General features: G+C 54.5%; 6 protein-coding genes across 6 annotated transcripts; 3 read left to right on the forward strand and 3 right to left on the reverse strand.

The window, feature by feature from the left end:
- The first annotated feature begins 300 nt into the window (after nucleotides 1-300).
- GGS23DRAFT_431990 (UPF0029-domain-containing protein) lies at nucleotides 301-1,670 on the forward strand. Its single transcript, XM_051513856.1, has 2 exons — nucleotides 301-324; nucleotides 460-1,670. The coding sequence occupies exon 2, from the start codon at nucleotides 579-581 to the stop codon at nucleotides 1,422-1,424; it is 846 nt and encodes a 281-aa protein (XP_051374246.1). The 5' UTR covers nucleotides 301-324; nucleotides 460-578; the 3' UTR covers nucleotides 1,425-1,670.
- GGS23DRAFT_595056 (CoA-transferase family III) lies at nucleotides 1,657-2,907 on the forward strand (the record flags this gene model as incomplete). Its single annotated transcript, XM_051518256.1, has 2 exons — nucleotides 1,657-1,717; nucleotides 1,769-2,907. The coding sequence occupies 2 exons, from the start codon at nucleotides 1,657-1,659 to the stop codon at nucleotides 2,905-2,907; spliced, it is 1,200 nt and encodes a 399-aa protein (XP_051374247.1).
- Nucleotides 2,908-4,394: 1,487 nt separating this feature from the next.
- Nucleotides 4,395-5,627, forward strand: GGS23DRAFT_559684 (uncharacterized protein). The gene has a single exon (XM_051515832.1). The coding sequence runs from the start codon at nucleotides 4,416-4,418 to the stop codon at nucleotides 4,998-5,000; it is 585 nt and encodes a 194-aa protein (XP_051374248.1). The 5' UTR covers nucleotides 4,395-4,415; the 3' UTR covers nucleotides 5,001-5,627.
- Nucleotides 5,628-6,927: 1,300 nt separating this feature from the next.
- On the reverse strand, nucleotides 6,928-9,297 carry GGS23DRAFT_595057 (vacuolar sorting protein 1; the record flags this gene model as incomplete). The annotated part of the gene is made up of 5 exons (XM_051518257.1): nucleotides 6,928-7,096; nucleotides 7,155-7,239; nucleotides 7,294-8,951; nucleotides 9,027-9,161; nucleotides 9,245-9,297. 5 exons carry the CDS (start codon nucleotides 9,295-9,297, stop codon nucleotides 6,928-6,930), a joined length of 2,100 nt encoding a protein of 699 aa, XP_051374249.1.
- A 2,435-nt stretch (nucleotides 9,298-11,732) lies between these two features.
- Nucleotides 11,733-14,001, reverse strand: GGS23DRAFT_432235 (WD40-repeat-containing domain protein). The gene is made up of 5 exons (XM_051513857.1): nucleotides 13,123-14,001; nucleotides 12,662-13,065; nucleotides 12,131-12,611; nucleotides 11,925-12,069; nucleotides 11,733-11,866 (listed from the first exon to the last, which is right to left on the reverse strand). The coding sequence occupies exons 1-5, from the start codon at nucleotides 13,778-13,780 to the stop codon at nucleotides 11,803-11,805; spliced, it is 1,752 nt and encodes a 583-aa protein (XP_051374250.1). The 5' UTR covers nucleotides 13,781-14,001; the 3' UTR covers nucleotides 11,733-11,802.
- A 3,223-nt stretch (nucleotides 14,002-17,224) lies between these two features.
- On the reverse strand, nucleotides 17,225-19,384 carry GGS23DRAFT_432359 (uncharacterized protein). The gene is made up of 3 exons (XM_051513858.1): nucleotides 18,215-19,384; nucleotides 17,560-18,159; nucleotides 17,225-17,498 (listed from the first exon to the last, which is right to left on the reverse strand). The coding sequence occupies exons 1-3, from the start codon at nucleotides 18,920-18,922 to the stop codon at nucleotides 17,340-17,342; spliced, it is 1,467 nt and encodes a 488-aa protein (XP_051374251.1). The 5' UTR covers nucleotides 18,923-19,384; the 3' UTR covers nucleotides 17,225-17,339.
- Nucleotides 19,385-19,799: the final 415 nt, after the last annotated feature.

Genomic DNA, 19,799 nt, shown 5'->3' on the forward strand with positions numbered 1-19,799 from the left:
TCCTCGATGTGCCTAGGGACGAAGCCCTCGGGTACCTGCCTCCCTTTGGAACAGGTGCAATGTATGCGCCAAGTGGGGTAGTCAGGTAGTGAAGCCCGCTGGTTGTGATGGCGTGGAAGCTTTCTCTAATGCTTATCAGATGCCTCGTTCCTTGCATACAAGCATGTCATCGACAAGGGGGGGGAATGTGCTGGAAGTACCCAAGATACCTGGCTCCCTGTAGTACCAACTAGATCCGTCCAGGTACGCACTGACACAATAAGCCTTGTTCCCATCATGGCTCGCCTACCATCTATTATGCACTTGCACGCGTATTCATAAAACGTAGGTACCTGGTAAGCTGGGGCAGCACCAATACCCCTCAGACCTCCTTCATTCCAACCCCTTTCCTAGGCCTTGTTCGGATAACACAGATCCCTCCCCCCTTACTCTCTATCACTCACTGCAAGGTTACCCCAGATCACACCGGCGTGCTATTTGTACGGCCTAGTACTTCGGAAGCTCTGGGACCTACCTACGGTGTAGGGCCGTTGGTTGTCCGATCTGCTCCTCGCTGTGAGCCAAAAGGATATCTGCCAATGTCTGAAGAACTTCGGGACGAGGTCGAGGCAATCAACTCGATCTATGGCGATGGCAGCTTAGTCTCTTCCGATGACGCCAACGTATACATCCTAAAGCCTCCTGTAAATTCATCCTCTCTCCGAGTCGAATTTCCTCCCGGCTACCCCGCAGTGCCTCCCGTTGTTCTCGGCACCAACAGTACTGGAGAGCATGGGAAGCGCGGCGATGCTGCTCAGGAACTCTCGTTGTTCTGCCAGGCCTTGGGCGCTGTCTATCAGCCAGGGTCCGTCTGTCTGTTCGACGCGATCGAGGAGTTGACTCGACTTCTCGAATCCCGAGCCGTGGAGGCGCACCAGGACGAAGACCCCTACCTCGAAGGCAGCGCTGGTCCTGTGCCAGTCCGCGAGGAGCTGGCAAATGCGAACGAGGTTGCCGGGGGTCCAGAACCTCCCTGGGTACTATCCGACCCTTTCGTCGAGCTGAAATCGATATTCGTGGCTCGTTGCGCCGCCGTCTCGTCGACCGAAGAAGCCGAGGAGTTTGTCCAGCATCTTCTCGCCTCAGACAAGAAAGTTCGAACCGCTACGCACAATATAACGGCGTGGCGCATAAAGGGGCCCAACAATACCACTTTTCAGGATTGCAACGACGATGGCGAGACTGCCGCCGGCGGTCGGCTGCTGCATCTTATGCAGCTCATGGACCTCTGGAACGTCATGGTGGTCGTTACCCGTTGGTACGGCGGACATAAACTAGGCCCTCGCCGGTTTGCTCTGATTAACCAGACTGCGAGGGATGCCTTTGTGAAGGCTGGCCTTGTCTCTGAGAATCCAAGCAAGAAGAAGCCGTCGGGCAAGACGTGATCTTGAGGGTCGTCACACAGTGCACACCCCGCGTACCCCGCACGGTGGTTCCTCTTTGTCGGGCCTCGGCTGCTCCTCCAAGACTCCCCGCGCAGATGGCGTGGCAGATGGCGTGTTGTCGCCGTCTCTTGGGAGCGAGCTTGGTATGCTGCCTTATTGTCCTTCCCGTTTCAAGGTAAAAATCGCGCCATATCCCCCAGAACCAAGTCACCAATCTTATCCCTATATAAAGATGGTTGAGCAACCACCACTTGCTGGGCTCCAAGTCCTCGAGTTTGCCGGCCTGGCGCCGGGTAAGTCGCACTCTGGCCGATGTCCTTCCCATTCCGCTTACACGCAACCAGGCCCTTTCGCTGGTCTGCTTCTCGCAGACGCCGGCGCCAACGTCCTTCGTATCGATCGTCATATCCCTAATGCCCGAACGCAGCCTACGTCGGACGTGCTCACGAGGCACAAGTCCTCCATAGCAATAGATTTAAAGTCGATAGATGGCAGCGACCTCATCAAGCGGCTAGCCAAGCAGGCCGACATAATTATCGATCCGTTTCGCCCCGGCGTGTTAGAAAAGCTCGGCCTCGGTCCGAAAATTTTATGCGCCACGAACCCTCGCCTCATCTATGCCCGTATGACCGGATTCCGCCGCGATGGCAAATATTCCGCAATGGCCGGCCACGATATCAATTACCTCGCCGTATCGGGGTCACTTTCCCTGTTGGGAAGAAGTGGCGCGAAACCACATTCGCCCTATAATATTTTAGCAGACTTCGCGGGTGGGGGCGCGATGCTATTCCAAGGTATTCTACTCGCTCTCGTCGCGAGAGAGAAAACTGGAAGAGGACAGGTCGTTGAGGCGAACATGGTCGACGGTGCTAGTTATCTGGCGACATTCCCTCGAATGCTGCTGAAGACGCCGTTGGGCAACCGTCCACGGGGAGAAAATCTGCTGGATGGAGGGTGTCCATATTACGATACGTATGAAACAAAAGACGGGCGGTATATGGCGGTCGGCGCGTTGGAGCCGCAGTTCTACGCCGTCCTGGTAAAAGGACTAGGGCTAGGCGATCAGGACTGGGAAACGCGGCGTGAGGACCGGGAAATTTGGCCAGAGATGAGACGAAAATTCGAAGCGGCCTTCAAGTCCAAAACTCGGGCGGAATGGGAGCAGATCTTTGACGGCACCGACGCTTGCTGCACTCCGGTGTTAGAGTATTCCGAGCTGGAAACAGACGCTGCTCGCGATGGCGATCAACGTCCGGCGGTGACGCTGCGAAGGACGCCGTGCCTGGCCATCAGCGAGAAAGGCGCCGACCCTAATATCCACGGCCAGGGTCCGGGCGTTGCCGGGGGTGGCTATACGGGTAGGGTCCTCTACCCGGGTCAGGGAGGTGAGGAAGCTCTGAAAAAATGGTACGGCTGGACGAAAGGGAAGGACTTCAGCATCGAGAATGGAGGGTTCGTGTTGAAGAGCAAACCGAAACTGTAGGCTAAAGCACCGGTCTCCAAAAGCCACCCCCGTCCCCTCGCAGCGATATACTGCTCTACCCATTGTCACCACCTTCTAGATTCCCGCTCATGTGCACTGTTTTTGTTCCAAACCCCATGACGCCGTGTTTAGAAAAAGACTTCTATCAGCCGCCATCAAATGAGAAACGATTTTAACGCCTTCCCTCGGTCCATTTATCCGCTCCCGCCATCTCGGGAGGTTTATTTCTTCTTTTAGCCCACACCGGCTCGAGGAGACGACCTATGAGTCGGCCGACTTTATAACGCAGCCCACATGTTAGCGAGACACGCTTCATCGAACGAGCGGGGGCCTTACGTCTAAAGAAAACTGGGATGTCCACGTGCGTAGATACATCGATTCAAACTTGGATTGGGACATCCGCCAGTCCGTCGGAGTCGGTGGTGGGTTCGGTGGAGGCGGCGGAGCATCGTTTCTGAACTTATAGCCGTATCGAGGCTTGCTGTACCTCCTCTTGCCGAAGGCCCGTCGAAGGTATTGCAGGAAGCGGGATTTGGCGGATCCCCGGGGGGGGAGAGAGTAAGTATATTCGCACATTGGTGCAGAGTCGGTGCTGAGGTGATTGGTCTATGGGTGATTTCTTTTCGGGCTTGCTTATCTGCCCTCTGATATTGCCTTGCCTGTCTTGGTGATTTTCGAGGAGAGTATGTTCTCTCCAGCCTTATTTGTACCAGTCTTGCCGGCCGGAAACAGCCTCATATTCCACACCCCCCCCTCCCTTCTTCCCTTCCTCCGTGCCGTTCACCGCTTCCCCTGTTCGGGATGTAGATGTCTCTCTCCATATGCAACCCGGGACTGGTTTTCTGCGCGTGTCGACATATGTATGTCCATACGTACGGACACACATGTGTCTCTCTCTTCCCCCGTTCCTGGCTCCCCATTTCCCGGATGCCTGATTCCGCCGGCATATCGTGGGTCGCGGAAACTGGAAACTGGAAACTGGGAACTGGAGAATGGAGGGAACCGGAACGGTCCCCTTGACCGCCAACTCGCCTGGCAGCCAGTAATCTAGCCAGCCCGCTAGACGAGGCCAACCTGTGGCCGGGCTTTCGGCCTCGGGGAGAAAGGAGGCAGGAGAAGGCAGGGAGGGTGACCTAATAATAGCCTCTCGGAGAGTTATTATTGCTGTCCCAGCAGCTTACACATCGATTATACCACCTCGACATGGCTTCGCTGTGGCTACAGGTGTGAGTGCATGAAGAGGGTATGCAAGTCTGTAGACGTCGCATAGCCGAACATACCCTTACCCATACCTACATATTGGCGCGCCTACATACCCACTCCCTCACATGCCTGGCCTCCTTGCTAGCGTATACGCGCGAGATACCCTGGCCCTGGCCTCTTCGACCCGGCTTTGCCGACGACCCTACCGCTGCCGTAGACTTCCCCGGAGGCTAGCTCCCCGGCAGCGACTCTGTTCCGCTTTCTTCTCCAAATCCAAACCCCGAACCGCCCCCCTCCCCACCTCTATGCCACCGAAACATGAAACTTGGAGTATAGGATGGAGTATATGTGTGCTGTATGTATGTTGTATGTATGTTGTATGTATGTACGTCTGTAGGCCAAGGGGCTGGCCCCGGAAAGGATCCAAGGCCGACCTGCTCCTACATCTGCCACGCTCTCCTATCATCTCGCTCCGACCCTCTTGTCTTCCCTCTCCCGAAACCTCACTACCTCGAAGTCCGTCGTCTCTACTCGTCATCTTGTATGCAACCCACTCCCCCTCCCCCCTTGGCCCCGTCCCGTCCCGCCCTCTGTCCCGCCCTGTCCTGTCCTGTCCTGTCCTGTCCTCTCTCTTCCTAGTCCCCTTCCGTAGCACGGCTGCGAGTTCCAGCCCATTCCGGTCCGGGCCGCCGCCGCGGACGAACCCCAAAAAGATGACGGCAGGGCAGGGTCCTGTCTTAGGCTGGGGTAATAAGAACCAGGTATCAGGTAGCCGGATGCTCAAGCGGCATCTCGACGGCAGTCCAGATCGCGACGGTAGTCCCGAAGAGGAATCTCGATCCGCGAACTGGGAAAACAGGGAGACGCCGCCGGCTCGTCCACACGGCTAACCCCCACATCCTTCACACCATTCGCGCTCATCGCATCCTTCACACCCTTCATATCCTCCACAGTCTTCACACCCTTCACACCCTACCGCTGCTGTCATCATCGTCACCACCACCACCCACTGCTGCCTCCAGCTCAGGAAGCGTATGCACGATAGACACGTAAGTACCCTACATGCGTATCTATGTCTATCACATGTGTATGCCGAGCGCCTCGTCCTCGTCCCTCCCAACCCCCACACCCTAACCTCCTCACGTCACCGAGTCGATTATCACGAACATCGCTAGCGCCCTGAAGGACGAGGCCCACACGCAGCCGCCTACCCGCCCCGTCTGCCTCTCTATCTCTATCTATCTACTTATCTGCCTACGATGCTCCGCGGACCTACTACACAGAGCTCGCCTAACCCACCTCTGCTGCTCGTCTCTCTTTTGACTATACAAGCAGCATCCGCTCCGCGACTCGCTTCCGAGCCGCCAAGAAGGAGTACTTTTAAACCAAAGAGCAGTAAATACAAATCAACAAAAGAAGGGGGGGGGGGGGGGTCAACAGCGATGTGCGACGACGAGAGACGAGAGGGTGTATAGAGAAGGAAGGATACGAACAAAAAAAAAAAAAGCGCCACGCCGCTGTAAGATCGATCGATCGGGTCGATTTCCTTCCCCCGAACCCGTATCTCGTATCTCGCTCTGGCTCCCACGTCGCCCAGCCCCCCCGTCGCCTTGGTCCCCTGGGCCTCGCCTCGCCTCGCCCTTCCCCATATCTTCGTACCCCAGGTGCCCGTTCCCCCCCCTTCTCCAGCCCGTCCGTGCCTCACCTCACCGTGCGAGAGCCAACCAACATCCCCCCCGTAAAATAAAAAAAAGCAAATCCGAAAAAAAAAAATTAGGAACGATAATGACGATAATGACCCCCCCCCCCCTTTCTCCGCCATCCGCCTGAGCCGCCACGATCCTCCGCCCTGCCATCTACACCTTGTCAGCCCTGCACGCCGTCTGGCCCCCCTGGCCTCTCCGCGCTCCTGACTGGCCTCTTTTGCGCTCGGCGGGCGAAGCTCGACTGCCAGAGCCAGGCGCAGACAGACGGGAACGGCCAGGGAGGGCAGACCACGCAGCCAGCCCCCTAACGCGCGAGCGCGCCGCCCGCGCCCAGGCAGACGCTCTCTCGTTCCGACTGGTCTGCTTACGGACGCGCGCGCGCCCGCCGCCGCCGCCGCCGCTGCTGCTAAACGTACGACTAGCCGACGCAGGAGAACCAGTCTAGAAGCTCGGAAACTTTCGATCGATCGATCGGCGCGAGAGCAGCAGACGAGATGCTATCCGTCACTTCTCATCTCGCCACATCTCATCTCGCCCCGCCCCATCCCGTCGTCGCGAAGCGCGACGAGCAGGGCAGACGAACGCCGTGGCGGCTGAGAAATAAAATTCTTTCTTTTCATTATCAGGCAATTTCTCATGTCTCTTTAGCTACATTAATTATTCCGCCTCCCTCGCGCTCTTTCTGTCTCTCTCTCTCGCTCTCATTTTTTGCATCTCTCTCTTCCCTTCCTTCTCTCTCCCTCTCATGGTATGCTGCTTACTTCTCTCATCTACCCGCTACATGACCTTCATATCCATATCTAGAGAGCCAGGGGGGGGGGACCGGGTTGGGGTATGGCGTGAGGTGGCGTAATGTTCTCTTAAGACAAAAAAAAAAGAAAAAAGAAAAGAGGTGGGGTGAGGATGAGGACAGGGGAAAGGGGTAGGAGGAATGATCAGCAGGGCCCACCAGTCCTACGCTCTTCGACATTGTGTGAAAATCCGGGTTATCCGACGGTCGAAGAGCTAACAGCTTCCTCGACATCTCTTGGCTCGTCGTGACCGCCCGAAACCAAAAGGTAGCTAGCCGGCTAGATTCCGTCACAATGGGTATAGAGAGATTCCAACATTTTTACTGAACCTGGCTGACAATCTCGCTGGCCTTACCCAGTGACTCCACCATCTGATGGCATTCCTTCCGCCGGCGGATGGTGTAGTCGCTCTCCTTCAGCAGATCGTCCAGAGTTTCGTTGCGGTACATGTTCTCCAACAGCTCTCGCTGCATCTCGTCCTTCGTGAACCTGGTAACCCAAAGTCAGTGGTCTGTTGACGAGCGTCGGTTAGTTGAATGAGGCTTACTGGACGAGGTTTAGCATGATAGCTTTCGGTACCATGTCGATCATCGTCCTCTTTACGATGTTGAAGTACGAAGCAATTAACAGTTCTACAGCAATCCGTCAGCACAGTCACTCCGGCGCGGCGATCCGGTCGCACGTACTAATAACTTCGACCTCGATATTCTCTCTCTCGGAGAGCGTCCCGGAAGCCTTAAGGGTCGGGGGAGGAGCTTCCATAGCAGCAGCCTTCTTCTTGTTCTTGGCAGCAAAGAAACTTCCGAAGAACCCGCTGTTGTTGTCCAGGTTACCGTCGAGCGAAGGGCTAGTCGCGCGAGCCGGTGTGGCCGATGCTGCCAGAGGCTTTCCGGTCTTGGGGTCGACTTGCACGGGCTTCGCTCCGTTGTAACGTTCGTTCACTATCGCCATCGCTCGATGTCCGTTGAGGAAATCGGGGTGAGCCGTGTTGATATAGCAAGCCTCCATGGAGACGAGATCCCTGACCAGCTTGTTTGTGGGCTCCATGGCCTTCTTAAAGAAGCTGATAACTACACCGTGGAATTTCTCCTTGAGCTGTGGGTATCTCCTATATAGCTGCCTAGCAAGGAGCTGCGTCAAGATACGCACCAGCTCGTCGTAAACGAGCGACACGCACTTGAGACTAGGCTCCTCAAGTCGCTTGATCTGTTGCTTGACGATGACTTCGAAAGCGGTCGTCCCAACGAAAAGTGCTGGCGAGGAGCCGGATGAGTTGTAAAGTATGGTTCTGATATCGACGTCCTTGACAACATCGAAGGGGTCAACCGCCTTCACGCCGTTCGAGTAGAGCTCGTGGAATACAAAGCTGATCCTGGCACCTCCGGACAGCTCGGTGCTGGATAGCTCGCCATTGTTACCTTCTAGGACGGTTCGCCACTCGTTTGTGAACTCGGTGATGATGTTCAGAACAATGTTGGCGCTATTGCCCAGCATCGAGGGCCCCAGACTCTCGAGCTCGGCGCTGTACTTTTGCAAGGAGCTGGCAATCCTCGCCTTGATATCTGGTAGCGTCTGCTTGATGTGCATCATCAAAATTAGATTTAGCTTCCGTGCCAAGTACGGAGTACCGCAGTAGGTGCTCTTGTTTCGGTAGGCATTGTGATTTTCGAAGAAGTTCTTTTCGGCCTCGAGAGACGCCGAAATGGGTTTCTTGTTGTCGATGTCGCGCTGTCCTCTGTTGACAACGGGGACGTATCCAAGTCGCAAAGGGATGATGCGACCAGCAAGAATATCGACAACGTCGGTACCCTCGTCCATCAGGTCCACCTTGGTCAAAACACCGATAGTCCTCTGACCTTCTGGGTCTACCTCTCGGGCGAGCTTAAGGCCGTCCGAGTTGGCCAGATCGATGTTAGCAGAGGTGACGGCGAGGATGATGGCATTTGATTTCTGAATATATTTGAGCACCATATCTTTGATTTGCCGCTCGATATCTCGGGGTTGGTCTCCGACCGGCACCTTCGTCAGCCCGGGCAAGTCAACTAACGTTAGTGTCAGGACGTTGGGGGAATAGACCCTGAGGTTGATAGGCGAAGCCGAGATGCCAGAATTGCGGCCGACCTTGGCCTCCGTCTCCCGGCTGATCTCTTCCCGAATTCGGTTGAAGTCGTAGAACTTCTGCCCAGGTATATGCAAAAATTCGCCCCACTCGTCCGCGTTGGCAGCCTTATCCGTGGAGCCGGAGATCTCATCCTTCACCCCGTTCGTCTGAGGCGTCGCAGGTCGGTTGATGAGTTGTAGGACGAGAGGCCGTCGAGTTACGATACCGGACCCCCGAGGCAGGCTGTTGAGGGTAGTCGGTTAGCTGTGATCACGGAGGGAGGAGGTAGGAACCAGGCGGTCTGGGGTCAGCACGTACAAGTCTCGGCCGACAATATTCTCCAGCACGGAACTCTTACCGCTCGACTGACTTCCGACGACGACTATTTGCGGCAGGTCGATGGGATTGTTGACACCGACCGTCGCGAACACATCTTGGAGCTTGTTGACGAGTCTAGAGAGGTGATAGTGGTGTTAGCTGCTAGGCCGCGCGCACTGGCGAAGGCGGCTCTCCGTCGGCAGGACGGGCAAACGTACTTGATGAGAGCAGGGTCCGAGATGCCCCCCGGGACGTTGAGCGTATCGGCCATCTTCCACAACTGGCCGCGAAATCAGGGGGTGAGGTAGAGGTAGGCAGACAGGTATTCGCGCTGAGGCTATTGCCGGCGTTGGAGTTGCTGTCAAGCCTGGCTGGACAAGTTGAGGTTGGAGGAGCACAGCGACGTGGATTCGATAAGTCGGTGTCGGTGTCGGTGTCGGTATCGGGGGTGGGTTTGTCTAGTGCTGGGCAGATTTCGCCGATGGCGTTCTCGAGCCCCTCTCTCCGAGCGGAAGATCAGGGGAGGGAACGGGAGGCTGCAGGTGTATTATGCACAGGGCGAAGTAGCCCACGAGTTGTTTGGACGTGGTTGGCGAGGTTATGGGTCTGGGGAGACGGGCGGGTTGGCGCGTGTGGTTGGGGTTTGATGGATGGATGAATGAATGTTAGACCTGGCTCCCGATGTGTGTGGAAATACCTGAGGTATAGGCACATATGTAGGTATACTCATATATGTATGTATGCACAGAGGAGGTATGTAGATGTCGGGTCTTGTGCACCTGATATTGGGTCAGGTCAGGTCTTGCTGGCAGATTCAGGCCAACCTGACCCCAGGGATAACGCGACAAGTGCCACTTTCCTGGGCAGATTGGTACCTTATGTAATCACTTCTGTTACCGCGTAACTGGCTCCGGGTTATCGAGCCACAGGGGACGTGTGACTTTTCCTGCCTCAGGCATCAGCATATCGACCTACCCGGAATCGGACAACGGCCAATTATGCAGGTACCTGATATGCATGCCCAACCCTTCCCCGTCGCCATCAGGGCCAGAAGTTGTCTGCCTCATGCCCTGCTATGTAGGTCTGTAGGCAGGTAATTATGAGCGAGCCTCGTTTCCACCAACCAGCCGCTATTTCCAACGTTCTACACTCGGCGGGTTTGCCTGCACTGTCATACACATATGTAAGGTAGGCCACCCTGCATACGTATAGGTATACCATACATCCGACTCGCCTCCTCTCTCGACAATACCTACGGCCAGGTATTTGGCCTCTATCTCAGGCTTCCTACCGGCCTGCCTTTACAGCCGTGCTAATGTATGCCTAGAGATAACCACATCCACTAGAAAACCGGTGCGTACGTATGCGGACATGGATCTGTTGTACGTATGTACGTATGTTGAGCAGGGGTTGGATGTGCGAATGGGAATGCGCCGTGCAAATTACCCCCCCGGACCGCAGTAGTAAGTATACGCGGTGCTTTGCCCCATACGTGTCGCCGTTTATCGACAGTGGTGTAGCGCCGACTACATCCGTATTGCACGATCCCCCCATAAACGACGACGGAGGATGTATGGAAGCGAAGAAGCTGACATTGTTTACTTAAAGGCGAGCCTCGTCTACGTTTACCATACAGGTACCTACCTGTCTCTTATAGGAATGGGCGCTGGGGCTAACACTTGTTGTTACTATACGTAACGGAAAATAAGATATATATGACCGTATGTGGTTGGGATAGGAGTGCCATGCGGTAGGATAGGCCACAAAACTGTCTCTTCAGCTACCGCCTAGGAGACGGGTTGTAACCTGTAGGTATATATCCCCATTCGCCTGCACTGGGGTCCCACGACAGGTCCTCCCATAACCCGTGAGGGCAGATTGCGGATACATGCTGTCGTAGCTGCGGTCCGCACTGTGTAATTATCCTGCCACCGCAAGAATCGATAATCGTGTTGCCTGGACGAGCATGCGTCAGCTCCTTACTAGAGGCTGGTGACAACGAGTCTATTCAGGTTCAGTAGTAAACCTCGTGCTAAATCGAATCTATCTGCGAGGGTCAATAGGCGGATGTCTATCTAGATAACAACACTAGGCGGATGTGAAATGCTATCGTCTACAACTGAGCGGTCCAAGGGCGGCTCGAGCCAGAATCATGGACAGTAGTTGATACGTAGGCGTCAAGGTATGGGTACGGCGTACCCGAAGACGTAGTCTAAAGATTCGCGGAGCTAAGATACAAGCACGCAGGTTGCCGCCGAACGTCCCCTCCGCAAAGTCGCTCCAGTCTCCTTACTAGGCCGCTGTGGTTGCGGCCAAATACACTCTCGCTCTCGCATATTAGCTGGAACATGACCGCGTTGATTGGGTCGTCGTCCACCGACGGGGCAGAAACGAGCCACGCGCCCTCCCTCGCCGCGTCATCTAAGAGGGTACACGTGTTGACATCCCCAAGGCACCGTCCTCGGCCTCTAAATCTATTGTTTGAAGAAGGAAAGGGGATCCTGCAGAGTCCTCCCGCTCGGGTTCGAGCGTCTCCGCCAGAGATATTCTGTGCGATTAATGCTCCACGCAACCAACCACCCACTCATGCAGGCCGCCGCTGTAAATTAGCCGTCCCAAACCCGCATTCGGCCTGATCGTGTGGGTTTACGGGGTGAGAAGCGCCGTGTAGCCATCATCCATATACAAATGCGCCAGGTCCATATGCCATGCAGGTGTGCTATACCGTGAAACCAGACTCGACACGAGTCTGAAGATAGCTCCGTAGAGGTCGCTCTCAAGACCCGTTAGAGCTCCGACTTGTTTCCCGATGTATGCGCCGCCAGTCGCCATTAGACCATCTAGAGACAGTTAGCACTTGTAGGCCTAGATGAGGATTCAACGCAAGGGCTTGCAAACATTTTAATCTTCCCGTCATCTCCGCACGTCGCAAAGAGACACGGGTCCACTGGGCTCCACGAAACCGAGTTGCATCTAGGGGTATGGCCGACGAGCTTCTCTACCAACTGCCCACTAGCCTTGTGCCAGACGTAGACGGAGCCATCTGTTATGTCACCGTGTTTAGTTAAAGAGGAGCCGAAATATAGGTTGGCGGTAATACTGACCTTCGCTCCCGCTAATTATGAAGCTTTCATCCGCTCCACCGAAGGAACTCCTTATCGTGAACTCACCGCCGGTGAATCCCGTGTAATTTTGAATTGGTTCTCGAATGACGAGGTCGATGAGTTGCGCCACGCCGTTCTGATGGGTCACTAAAAGGTGTCTAGGGTTCTGGCTGATGCTGACCGATGTCGTTCTGACTCGTAAATCCATCTCGTATTCCAGTTCACGAGTGATGAAGTTGTAAACATGGATATGATTCAACATGTCCATAGAGACCAGCCAACGCCCGTCAGATGAGGCCGCCAAGTCCTCAACTCTATGACAGTTATTCCAGTCATGTATCATTTCCCCAGATAGATTCCATTGGACGAGGCTTTGGGAACCGTTGAGAGAGCCGGTTACAAACGTCTGGTCGTCCGCAGCCCACACGCAACTTGTAACTGGCTCGTCACACCATTGGAGCCTTTTGAGCAAGGTGCCCGTCTGCATCTGTCAGGTATAAGTCCCGCGGCAGTGGAAATTGAGACACTTACATTGACGTCCCACAATATCGCGTGCTTGTCCTGGCTACACGAAACAAGCTTAGAGTCATCCCAGCTCCAGGAGACCTTACCAACGCCACCGCTATGACCCTTGAGGAAATGAAGTGGTTCGAAGGAGGGCACCTCCCATATGATGACATCCTTACCGCTCCCGCAACTAGCTAACTTCGTCCCGTCGTGGGAAAAGGCGACCTGCCAGACCTCACCGTCTTGCTCGTCCAACTCGATGACATTATCAGCGGGGTATTGACTCTGGTCACATCTATGGTCGGCATAGAGAGATGGGGGTACGGCGCTCGAGTGCCAAAGGCAACTAGCTATCTGATTCCGCTTAACTTGGTGCAAGAGCATAGCCAGGCGGTGTTCTGGAACCATGACCGATGGTGATATGCACCCTTCAAGGGAAGATTAGTAGCAGCACACATAAGCTAGCAATAGGGGTCTGGACTCACTTGACAATTGGGATAAAAGAACGTGCCGGGAGTCGCCGTAGGCGCCATCCCACTCTGCTCTTGATTTCAGATCTTCGGCCGATTGACACATGAGCAAGCTAGATAGGAAATGCAACTTCTTTGTGTCGTAGTACAGCGTCGTTAGTTCTGTCCTAAGCACGATCAAGGCGCGGGTAGTCTCTTTTTGTTCCAGGAGCTCCAGGAATTTTTGCTGTCGTATCCAGAACCGCATCACATTCCTATCTGCACCCTTGGCCAGCACCAACCCATTGCTTCCCTCGCCAGCCCGATCGCTAGGCGGGGACGCTCCAAAAAGCAGTCGCTCCGCTTCATTCCAGTCTCCTTCTAGAACCGCAGCCCTAAAGGCCGCCACCGTCGGGGATTCCAGCTCAAACCCGCTGTCCTGGCTCAGGCTATCTGCTGCAGAGTGATAGCCCATGTCCGAGAGTGCCTGTATGAGTATCCTGGTGACCTCTTCGCGATCATGGCCGCAATAATCAGTCGACGGCCTACCTTTCGAGGAGCCGTTTCGTGCCGTGGTTGTTTTGTGTGTCCCATTTGAGGCACCTGATACCGAGGGTCGCTGGTGTGACTTCCCGTTGGAGTAGGTCTTCTGGGTGCCATTAGCTCCTACTGGCCTATCCGTCTCTGCGAGCATGGTGGTATCGGAACGTCTTCGTTTCCTTCGATGGGTTTCTTCAGGGGTGGTATTCGAAGCGTAAGCTTCCGAGAGGTCTAACTGCGAGCCAGCGACGGTATTGCTGTCGTCTATAGCTCGCTGCCTTCTTCCCAAGACCTGACGTCGTAAGGATGGAAAGATAGGGGGGCGATTTTGTGTGCTAGTTTCGGTATCGGAAGCTAGGGACTGGAGCAGGTTCGAGCGGTTCGCGGGGTTCGCCGAGGTTGCGGGTTCGGCGGGGGAAGAGAGGACAGTGTTGGGAGGAATTCGGGGGTGGTCGGAGGCGGATGGGGCGGATGGAGGCTGCTGGGGATTTTGGTCTGCCACTTCGACGGTTTGTCGCCCGTTAACTGCGGGATGGAAACACCCGCAGTCCTACAAAGGATTGTGAGGTTTAGCGCTGTCTGCCGGCCGAGGTGAGCTAGCTGTGTACCGTACAGGACGAACCTGGGAAGTAGGATGGTCGAAGTTGCGGGAGACGCGAAGTGGGCGGTGCTAATAGTGACAGTAGTAGTGGTGACGACAACGACGATGGCAGTAGGGGCGGTGGCTGCAGTGGTGGTGGCGGCAGCAGCAGATGCAAGCGAGCAAGTAGTATCGGTAAAAGTTGGAAGGCGAGGTGACTAGACAACTTGGACGACGGCCTTTGATGTGAATAGCTCGCTGAGGTGGCTGACCTCATGTCAGGTGGGCCGGGGGCTGAGGACAAGAGCGATCAACACCGAAGTCTGGCTAACGAAGAGTCTGAGGTACTATGGCGAGTCTGGCTATCTCGAGGGATGGTAAGCTCTCGATCTCCCGTCCGTCCAAGGATCGACCGTTCTCTGCGTCGAGGTGTGCGAGGCTATGGCGTCTGACCGGTATACCCGAGGCATCGACGATACGAAACCCCCTTATCTTTCTGCTTGTCTCTTTCCCCTTTCCGCTTCGCTCTCGCCCTACGAAGTCCCCTATCGCCCTCTTCGACTCTCGTCGATGACGCACGGCAGGGCTGAAGTAAGCGATCCAACGCCCGGCGAACCAACTCGGGGTTTGAATTTCGAGGTTGGCCCTCGAAACGGTAGGCAGGCGAGAAGGTGTTAGGCTAGTTGCGTGGCGCGAGAGGCTTTCAAGTGCACGGCAGAGTATGGTGATATGTAGTATGTTGCAATGCGTAGAACGGGAGGATGGGCGGAGAGATGGGGATGGACGGATGTATGTACCTGGCTAGCTACCTATGTAGGTATAAGAATTGTGTGGGCTAGAAGGCCAGTGGATGCCCGGATAGGTAGGTAGGTACCTACATCTATGCCTAAGGCAGACGTGATTATTATTACACTGAAGCTTCTTATAGTTGCATACGTTCCTCCGTATCATGTACCCGCCTGCCAACATCAAGTATGCGGGTACCTAGGTAGGTAGGTAGGTAGGTACAGGTAGGGATGCTTTCAAAGTGCCTACCGTTACTTAAGGCGGTACGCCTACCTAACCCGTCTAACATCATGTAGCCTAAAAGTCAGCCAACTGCCTGCTGCTCTCGTCGTCAGCACATGAATGTGCCTTAACAAGGTGTTTACTGAGGGTGTCAAGACCCGAGGCAGGTAAGATTCAAATCCACGCATCGAGTACCCGGCCAGATGGATAGGTACATACATGTACATACACACATTATATCTGTGATAAATACGTACCTAATGTACCTAACACCGGCGGGTTCCGCTTGCCATTGGCTTCCGGAATCCACTTAGGCAGGTGGACCTCTAACGCATGTGCGATATGTACCAGACCGTATCGTTCTAAAGGAAGTATGCAGGTATCTACTACTCTATGCGTTGTGTCCATTACGGCGAAGATAAGACTGCCTGCGGAAGTAAATCAGTCTCAATAGAAGCACCTCGACGCCATAGATTCGTCCCCATTGATCTCATCTTCCATAGCCGTCCCAACCTGTCCATCAAGCACCGTCAGTAGGGATCCATCGCAGGCGCTGAATGGATTGCCGCTTATAGACAGGTACTGTACCTTACTTCACGGCTTACTCCCTCCTTTACCGCTTATCGTGGGCTATGCCATGCCGTCCCATCCATGCATTAGGTATGTATGAGTGCCTACATCAACGAGCGCATCCACGTGACATCACCAAGCCTCCAGGAGAGTTGCAAGCTGCCTAGTCCCCTCATGGAGGTAGCGGTATCGATAGGTCTCAAGACCCTCCCCTGCCCTCCTCTCCAATGTCCCCACATGCACTGTTGGTGCCAGTTAACCTCGGAGACGTGCCGATGACTACATGTGAGGGTCTTATAAGGTCCATGAGGTAGCTGACCGACCAGATAGCGTCATGCGGGAAATAATAGCTGTCGACCTCGACAGAGGGACCGAGACGATGCTCGAATGAGGTAGGCGTGGGAGGATAAACCGCCTTGGCATACTCAGAGGAGCACTACATGCTACCGTTACCACTCGTTGTATGTGACATCTAAATCGATCCCACCGAGGTGTCAACCTGTCATTTTGCTAGGTCCAATCTGCTCTAGCGGGCGCTGAATGTCCTTGTGACAATCATACCACGACAGATCCATCCGCCAGCGAGACTATTAGGCCGCCATGGCGATGGGATTATGCCTTCCATGCCCTCCAAGCTGAGCCAAAGTTGAGTCGTAGACCAGTTTGGAGGCGTCTTTTTTCCCCCTTCCTTTTCTTTTCCTTCCCTCTATCGATAATAACAATACATACGTGTAGTAAGATTGTGTCGGGAGGGCTGTCCAATTATCACCCCACCACGCGAACAAGAGGTTTGACCCGAACTGTTTCACATATATGGCTGAGTCTTTACAGTATGACGCGCTGTGCTTCTGCTCGTTTTGTCCAAATAACTCGATGAATTCAGTCGTGCCCCGAATCAAAGTATACTTCTGGTCATGTTCGGTCAGGTCAAATTACTCAAATAATCGACGCGATTCCAGGATGTCTTCAGAGTGTGCCGTTGTTTTGCTTACGGTTGGCCTCCTGTATCTTGGCCGGGTGATTTTGAGACCCGTTAATGCCGAGATCGTGGACGAAGAGGTACGCAGGAAAAACAGTAAGGGGGTGAGAGGAAAGATGCTGAAGGTTAGCTAGTTTCGGTGAAGATACAACGCCCCCCTCCTTGCTGACCTCCAGTGATCGTTTTGGCTAGCGATATCACCAGGTCGCGTCCGTTTGATACGAGCAAGAGGAACAGATACTTGTAGGGTTGCCCCGAGGCTAATCCCGGAAGCGAGATCCAACCGCGAACCATAGGCCTGCCAAATACATACATACGAAGAGAGACGCTCCTCAGCCGAAAACATGATCTAGAGGCATAGAAGCGTGTACATGTGGACGGACTCCCGGGGTGCAAGAACCCCGAAGGTAGACTTCTCTCTCTCTCTATCGAGCACATGTAATCGTCCGCTTGACCCCTACTCTCTATTGATCTCCGCCCCAAGATAAAATCCGACCATGAGAAATGAATACTCCAACTAGCTCCTCTATATAAGGCCACTGGGGAGAACTGACCCACGAGCAATCGTAAGCCTTACTATAACTTCCCCTTGGGTCCAACTACTTCTTCGATCTTGGCGAATTGGTAGTAAAAGTCTAGGCTCTCCGGGTTGAGCAGCGTGCTGCTTGGCTTGACTATCTGACCAGAAATAATCTGCTTGACCGGAAGCTCGACTTTCTTAAGATTGATCGTCGTCTAGCTCCCTCAGTCAGCGCGCCCCTTCTTCCTCGACTCGAACGTGTGGGCTTCCACCTACCGGTATCTCAGGGGTCTCAAACACGTATTTAGGCACATGTCTCTTTGTTAACTCGTTCTCGATGGCTCCTTTAACCTCGTTGACGAGCTTCCTGTCGAACTTGTGGCCCGGCTGCATTAGTAAGAATAGCACCACACTCTCGTCGTTGTCCTGGGGCCGCCGTTGTCCGACGCAGATCGAGTCGGCCACGCGATCCGCGAAGTTCCTCTCGAGCACCGAGTAGATTTCCGCCGAGCCGAATCGGACCCCACTGGGGTTCAGGACGCCGTCGGCCCTCCCCAGGAACGTGAGATTCTTGGTAACAGGGTGAATGACGCAGAAATCCCCATGCGCCCATACGTGGTCGTACCTTGCGAAGTACGCGGAATGGTACTTCGATCCGGGGGCACCTGCTGGGGTCTTGTCCCCCCAGAGAAATACGGGTACGTTAGGGAATGAGGCCGTGGCCACAAGCTCCCCGGGCGTACCGTCTGGGACCTCACGCCCAGGCCCGGGGGGCGATAGCGAATCGTATATCGCTACCTTAACCCCTAGAGAAGGGCCTTGCGTCCCACCTACGTATACAGGGCTCAGCGGATTGCCAACGCCAAAACATCCAGCCTAGATAACGTCAAGTCAGTACCTAGTTGAGAAAACTGAAAGATGTAAGCCCTACAATGTCGGTTCCCCCAGATATGTTATTGAGACGGACGTGGGGGGGGAATCCGGTGTCGTAAAACCACTCGAATTGCTGCTCCGAAAGCACCATTCCCGTGCTCGTTACTATTCGCAGACTCGACAAGTCGGTGATCTGTCGAGGGGAGAGACCAGCCCGAGAAATCTCGTAAATCCAACGGGGGCTAATTCCCAAATTCGTCACCTTTTGATCGCCCGCCAGCTTAATGAAAGTCTGTGGGTTTGGCTGGAAAGGCGAACCATCATACAGAACGACACGTGAGCCTATCAGCAGCTGGCCAACGCTGACTAGGTACATGATCCATCCCGTAGTCGTATATTGCAACGAGACGGTGTCAGGCCCGGCGTCGTCGTGAAGGCGGGTCTCCTTTACGAAACTCAGAAGCACGCCCCCGACCGAGTGGACTATAGCTTTAGGAATGCCAGTGGTACCCGAGGAGTGAGAGATTAGGAGCGGGTCGTAGAAGCTGATCCGAACAATTGGCGGGGGGAATGTCGCATTGCCCATTTCCAAAAATTTATCCAGAGTCTGTGACTTGGGAATCTTGCTTATATCTAAGGCGGCCTGGAAGCGACGAATGGATACTATGCCGGAAAACTGATCACAGTCCGCCATACCCGCGACGATATCGGCCATCTTGGGGCGCAGGTCAAGCCGCTTGCCATTGTAAAGACAAGCATCGTCCATAAATATATACTGGTTCCAGTCAACGAGCAGTACGTTGAGATGTACTACAGGGGAGTTTTGCCGTGCCTACCTTGGGGTTAATTTGAACCGCCCGCTGCAGCATTCCCTGGACGCCCATATCCGTCGAGCTGCTGTTGAAGAGGGCGCCTAGCCAGGCGGCGGCAGTGAATATGACGAGAGTCTCAATGCCGTTGGCGCCAATGACAACTATTCGATCTCCCTTTCTAACGCCGTGACCGTATAGCGCCGAGGCGTAGAGGGCGACGAGTTTTCGGAGCGTCGCCCAGGTGACGTTCCTGATTTCGGAGACACCCTCCCGCACTGCGGTCAGGGCGATCTTATTGTCTTCTTTTCCTGACTTCCCGTGGTGGTCCGAAGGGTCGCGGGCCCCACGAGACCACAAAATGTTCTCAGCCCAATTGAGCTGTACTCCTTCAAACCAGCGCGGAATAGCGTCGATTGGTTTGCTCTCGTCTACGGCTCTCGTGTAAGAGCCGGTATGTATTATGTTGGAATATTCAAATACTTCAGCGAAGAAGTCGGACCGTTGGGCGATTGAAAATTCGTACAAGTCTTGGAATGTCTAAGACGGGTCAGCGACGAGTTAGGCTAACTACAGCTTCTTGATGCTTCACGATTGATCGATTCTCGCAAAGCACCCTTACCTTTAGAGTCGTGTTCCGCTTCCTGTTCAAACGCTGCATAAATCTATACATCTGGGTCTTCTCCGGATTGAGGGGCTCCCAGAGCTTCCTCGGAATGGAGGCCATCCTGTCTGCCGTATTCGCTCTCAGTGCGCGTCACGAGTTCGGGCAATCCACGGACTTAGCTAAGGGAAAGGTAGACAGATAGGCAGTAGTGGTAGCAGCAGTGTCCG

This window comes from Durotheca rogersii (assembly GCF_024521655.1).
Source record: "Durotheca rogersii strain YMJ 92031201 chromosome Unknown GGS23scaffold_5, whole genome shotgun sequence".
Classification (NCBI taxonomy): Eukaryota; Fungi; Ascomycota; class Sordariomycetes; order Xylariales; family Xylariaceae; genus Durotheca; species Durotheca rogersii.

Coding starts and splice junctions, on each gene's coding strand:
- GGS23DRAFT_432359 (XM_051513858.1), bottom strand. CDS start 18,922: ATGGACGATGCTTGTCTTTACAATGGCAAGCGGCTTGACCTGCGCCCC. Junction 18,160..18,214: donor TATCTGGGGGAACCGACATT/GTAGGGCTTACA, acceptor GACGTTATCTAG/GCTGGATGTTTTGGCGTTGG. Junction 17,499..17,559: donor TTGAGACCCCTGAGATACCG/GTAGGTGGAAGC, acceptor TGAGGGAGCTAG/ACGACGATCAATCTTAAGAA.
- GGS23DRAFT_432235 (XM_051513857.1), bottom strand. CDS start 13,780: ATGCTCGCAGAGACGGATAGGCCAGTAGGAGCTAATGGCACCCAGAAG. Junction 12,070..12,130: donor CATAATTAGCGGGAGCGAAG/GTCAGTATTACC, acceptor GTGACATAACAG/ATGGCTCCGTCTACGTCTGG. Junction 11,867..11,924: donor GATGACGGGAAGATTAAAAT/GTTTGCAAGCCC, acceptor AACTGTCTCTAG/ATGGTCTAATGGCGACTGGC.
- GGS23DRAFT_431990 (XM_051513856.1), top strand. CDS start 579: ATGTCTGAAGAACTTCGGGACGAGGTCGAGGCAATCAACTCGATCTAT.
- GGS23DRAFT_559684 (XM_051515832.1), top strand. CDS start 4,416: ATGCCACCGAAACATGAAACTTGGAGTATAGGATGGAGTATATGTGTG.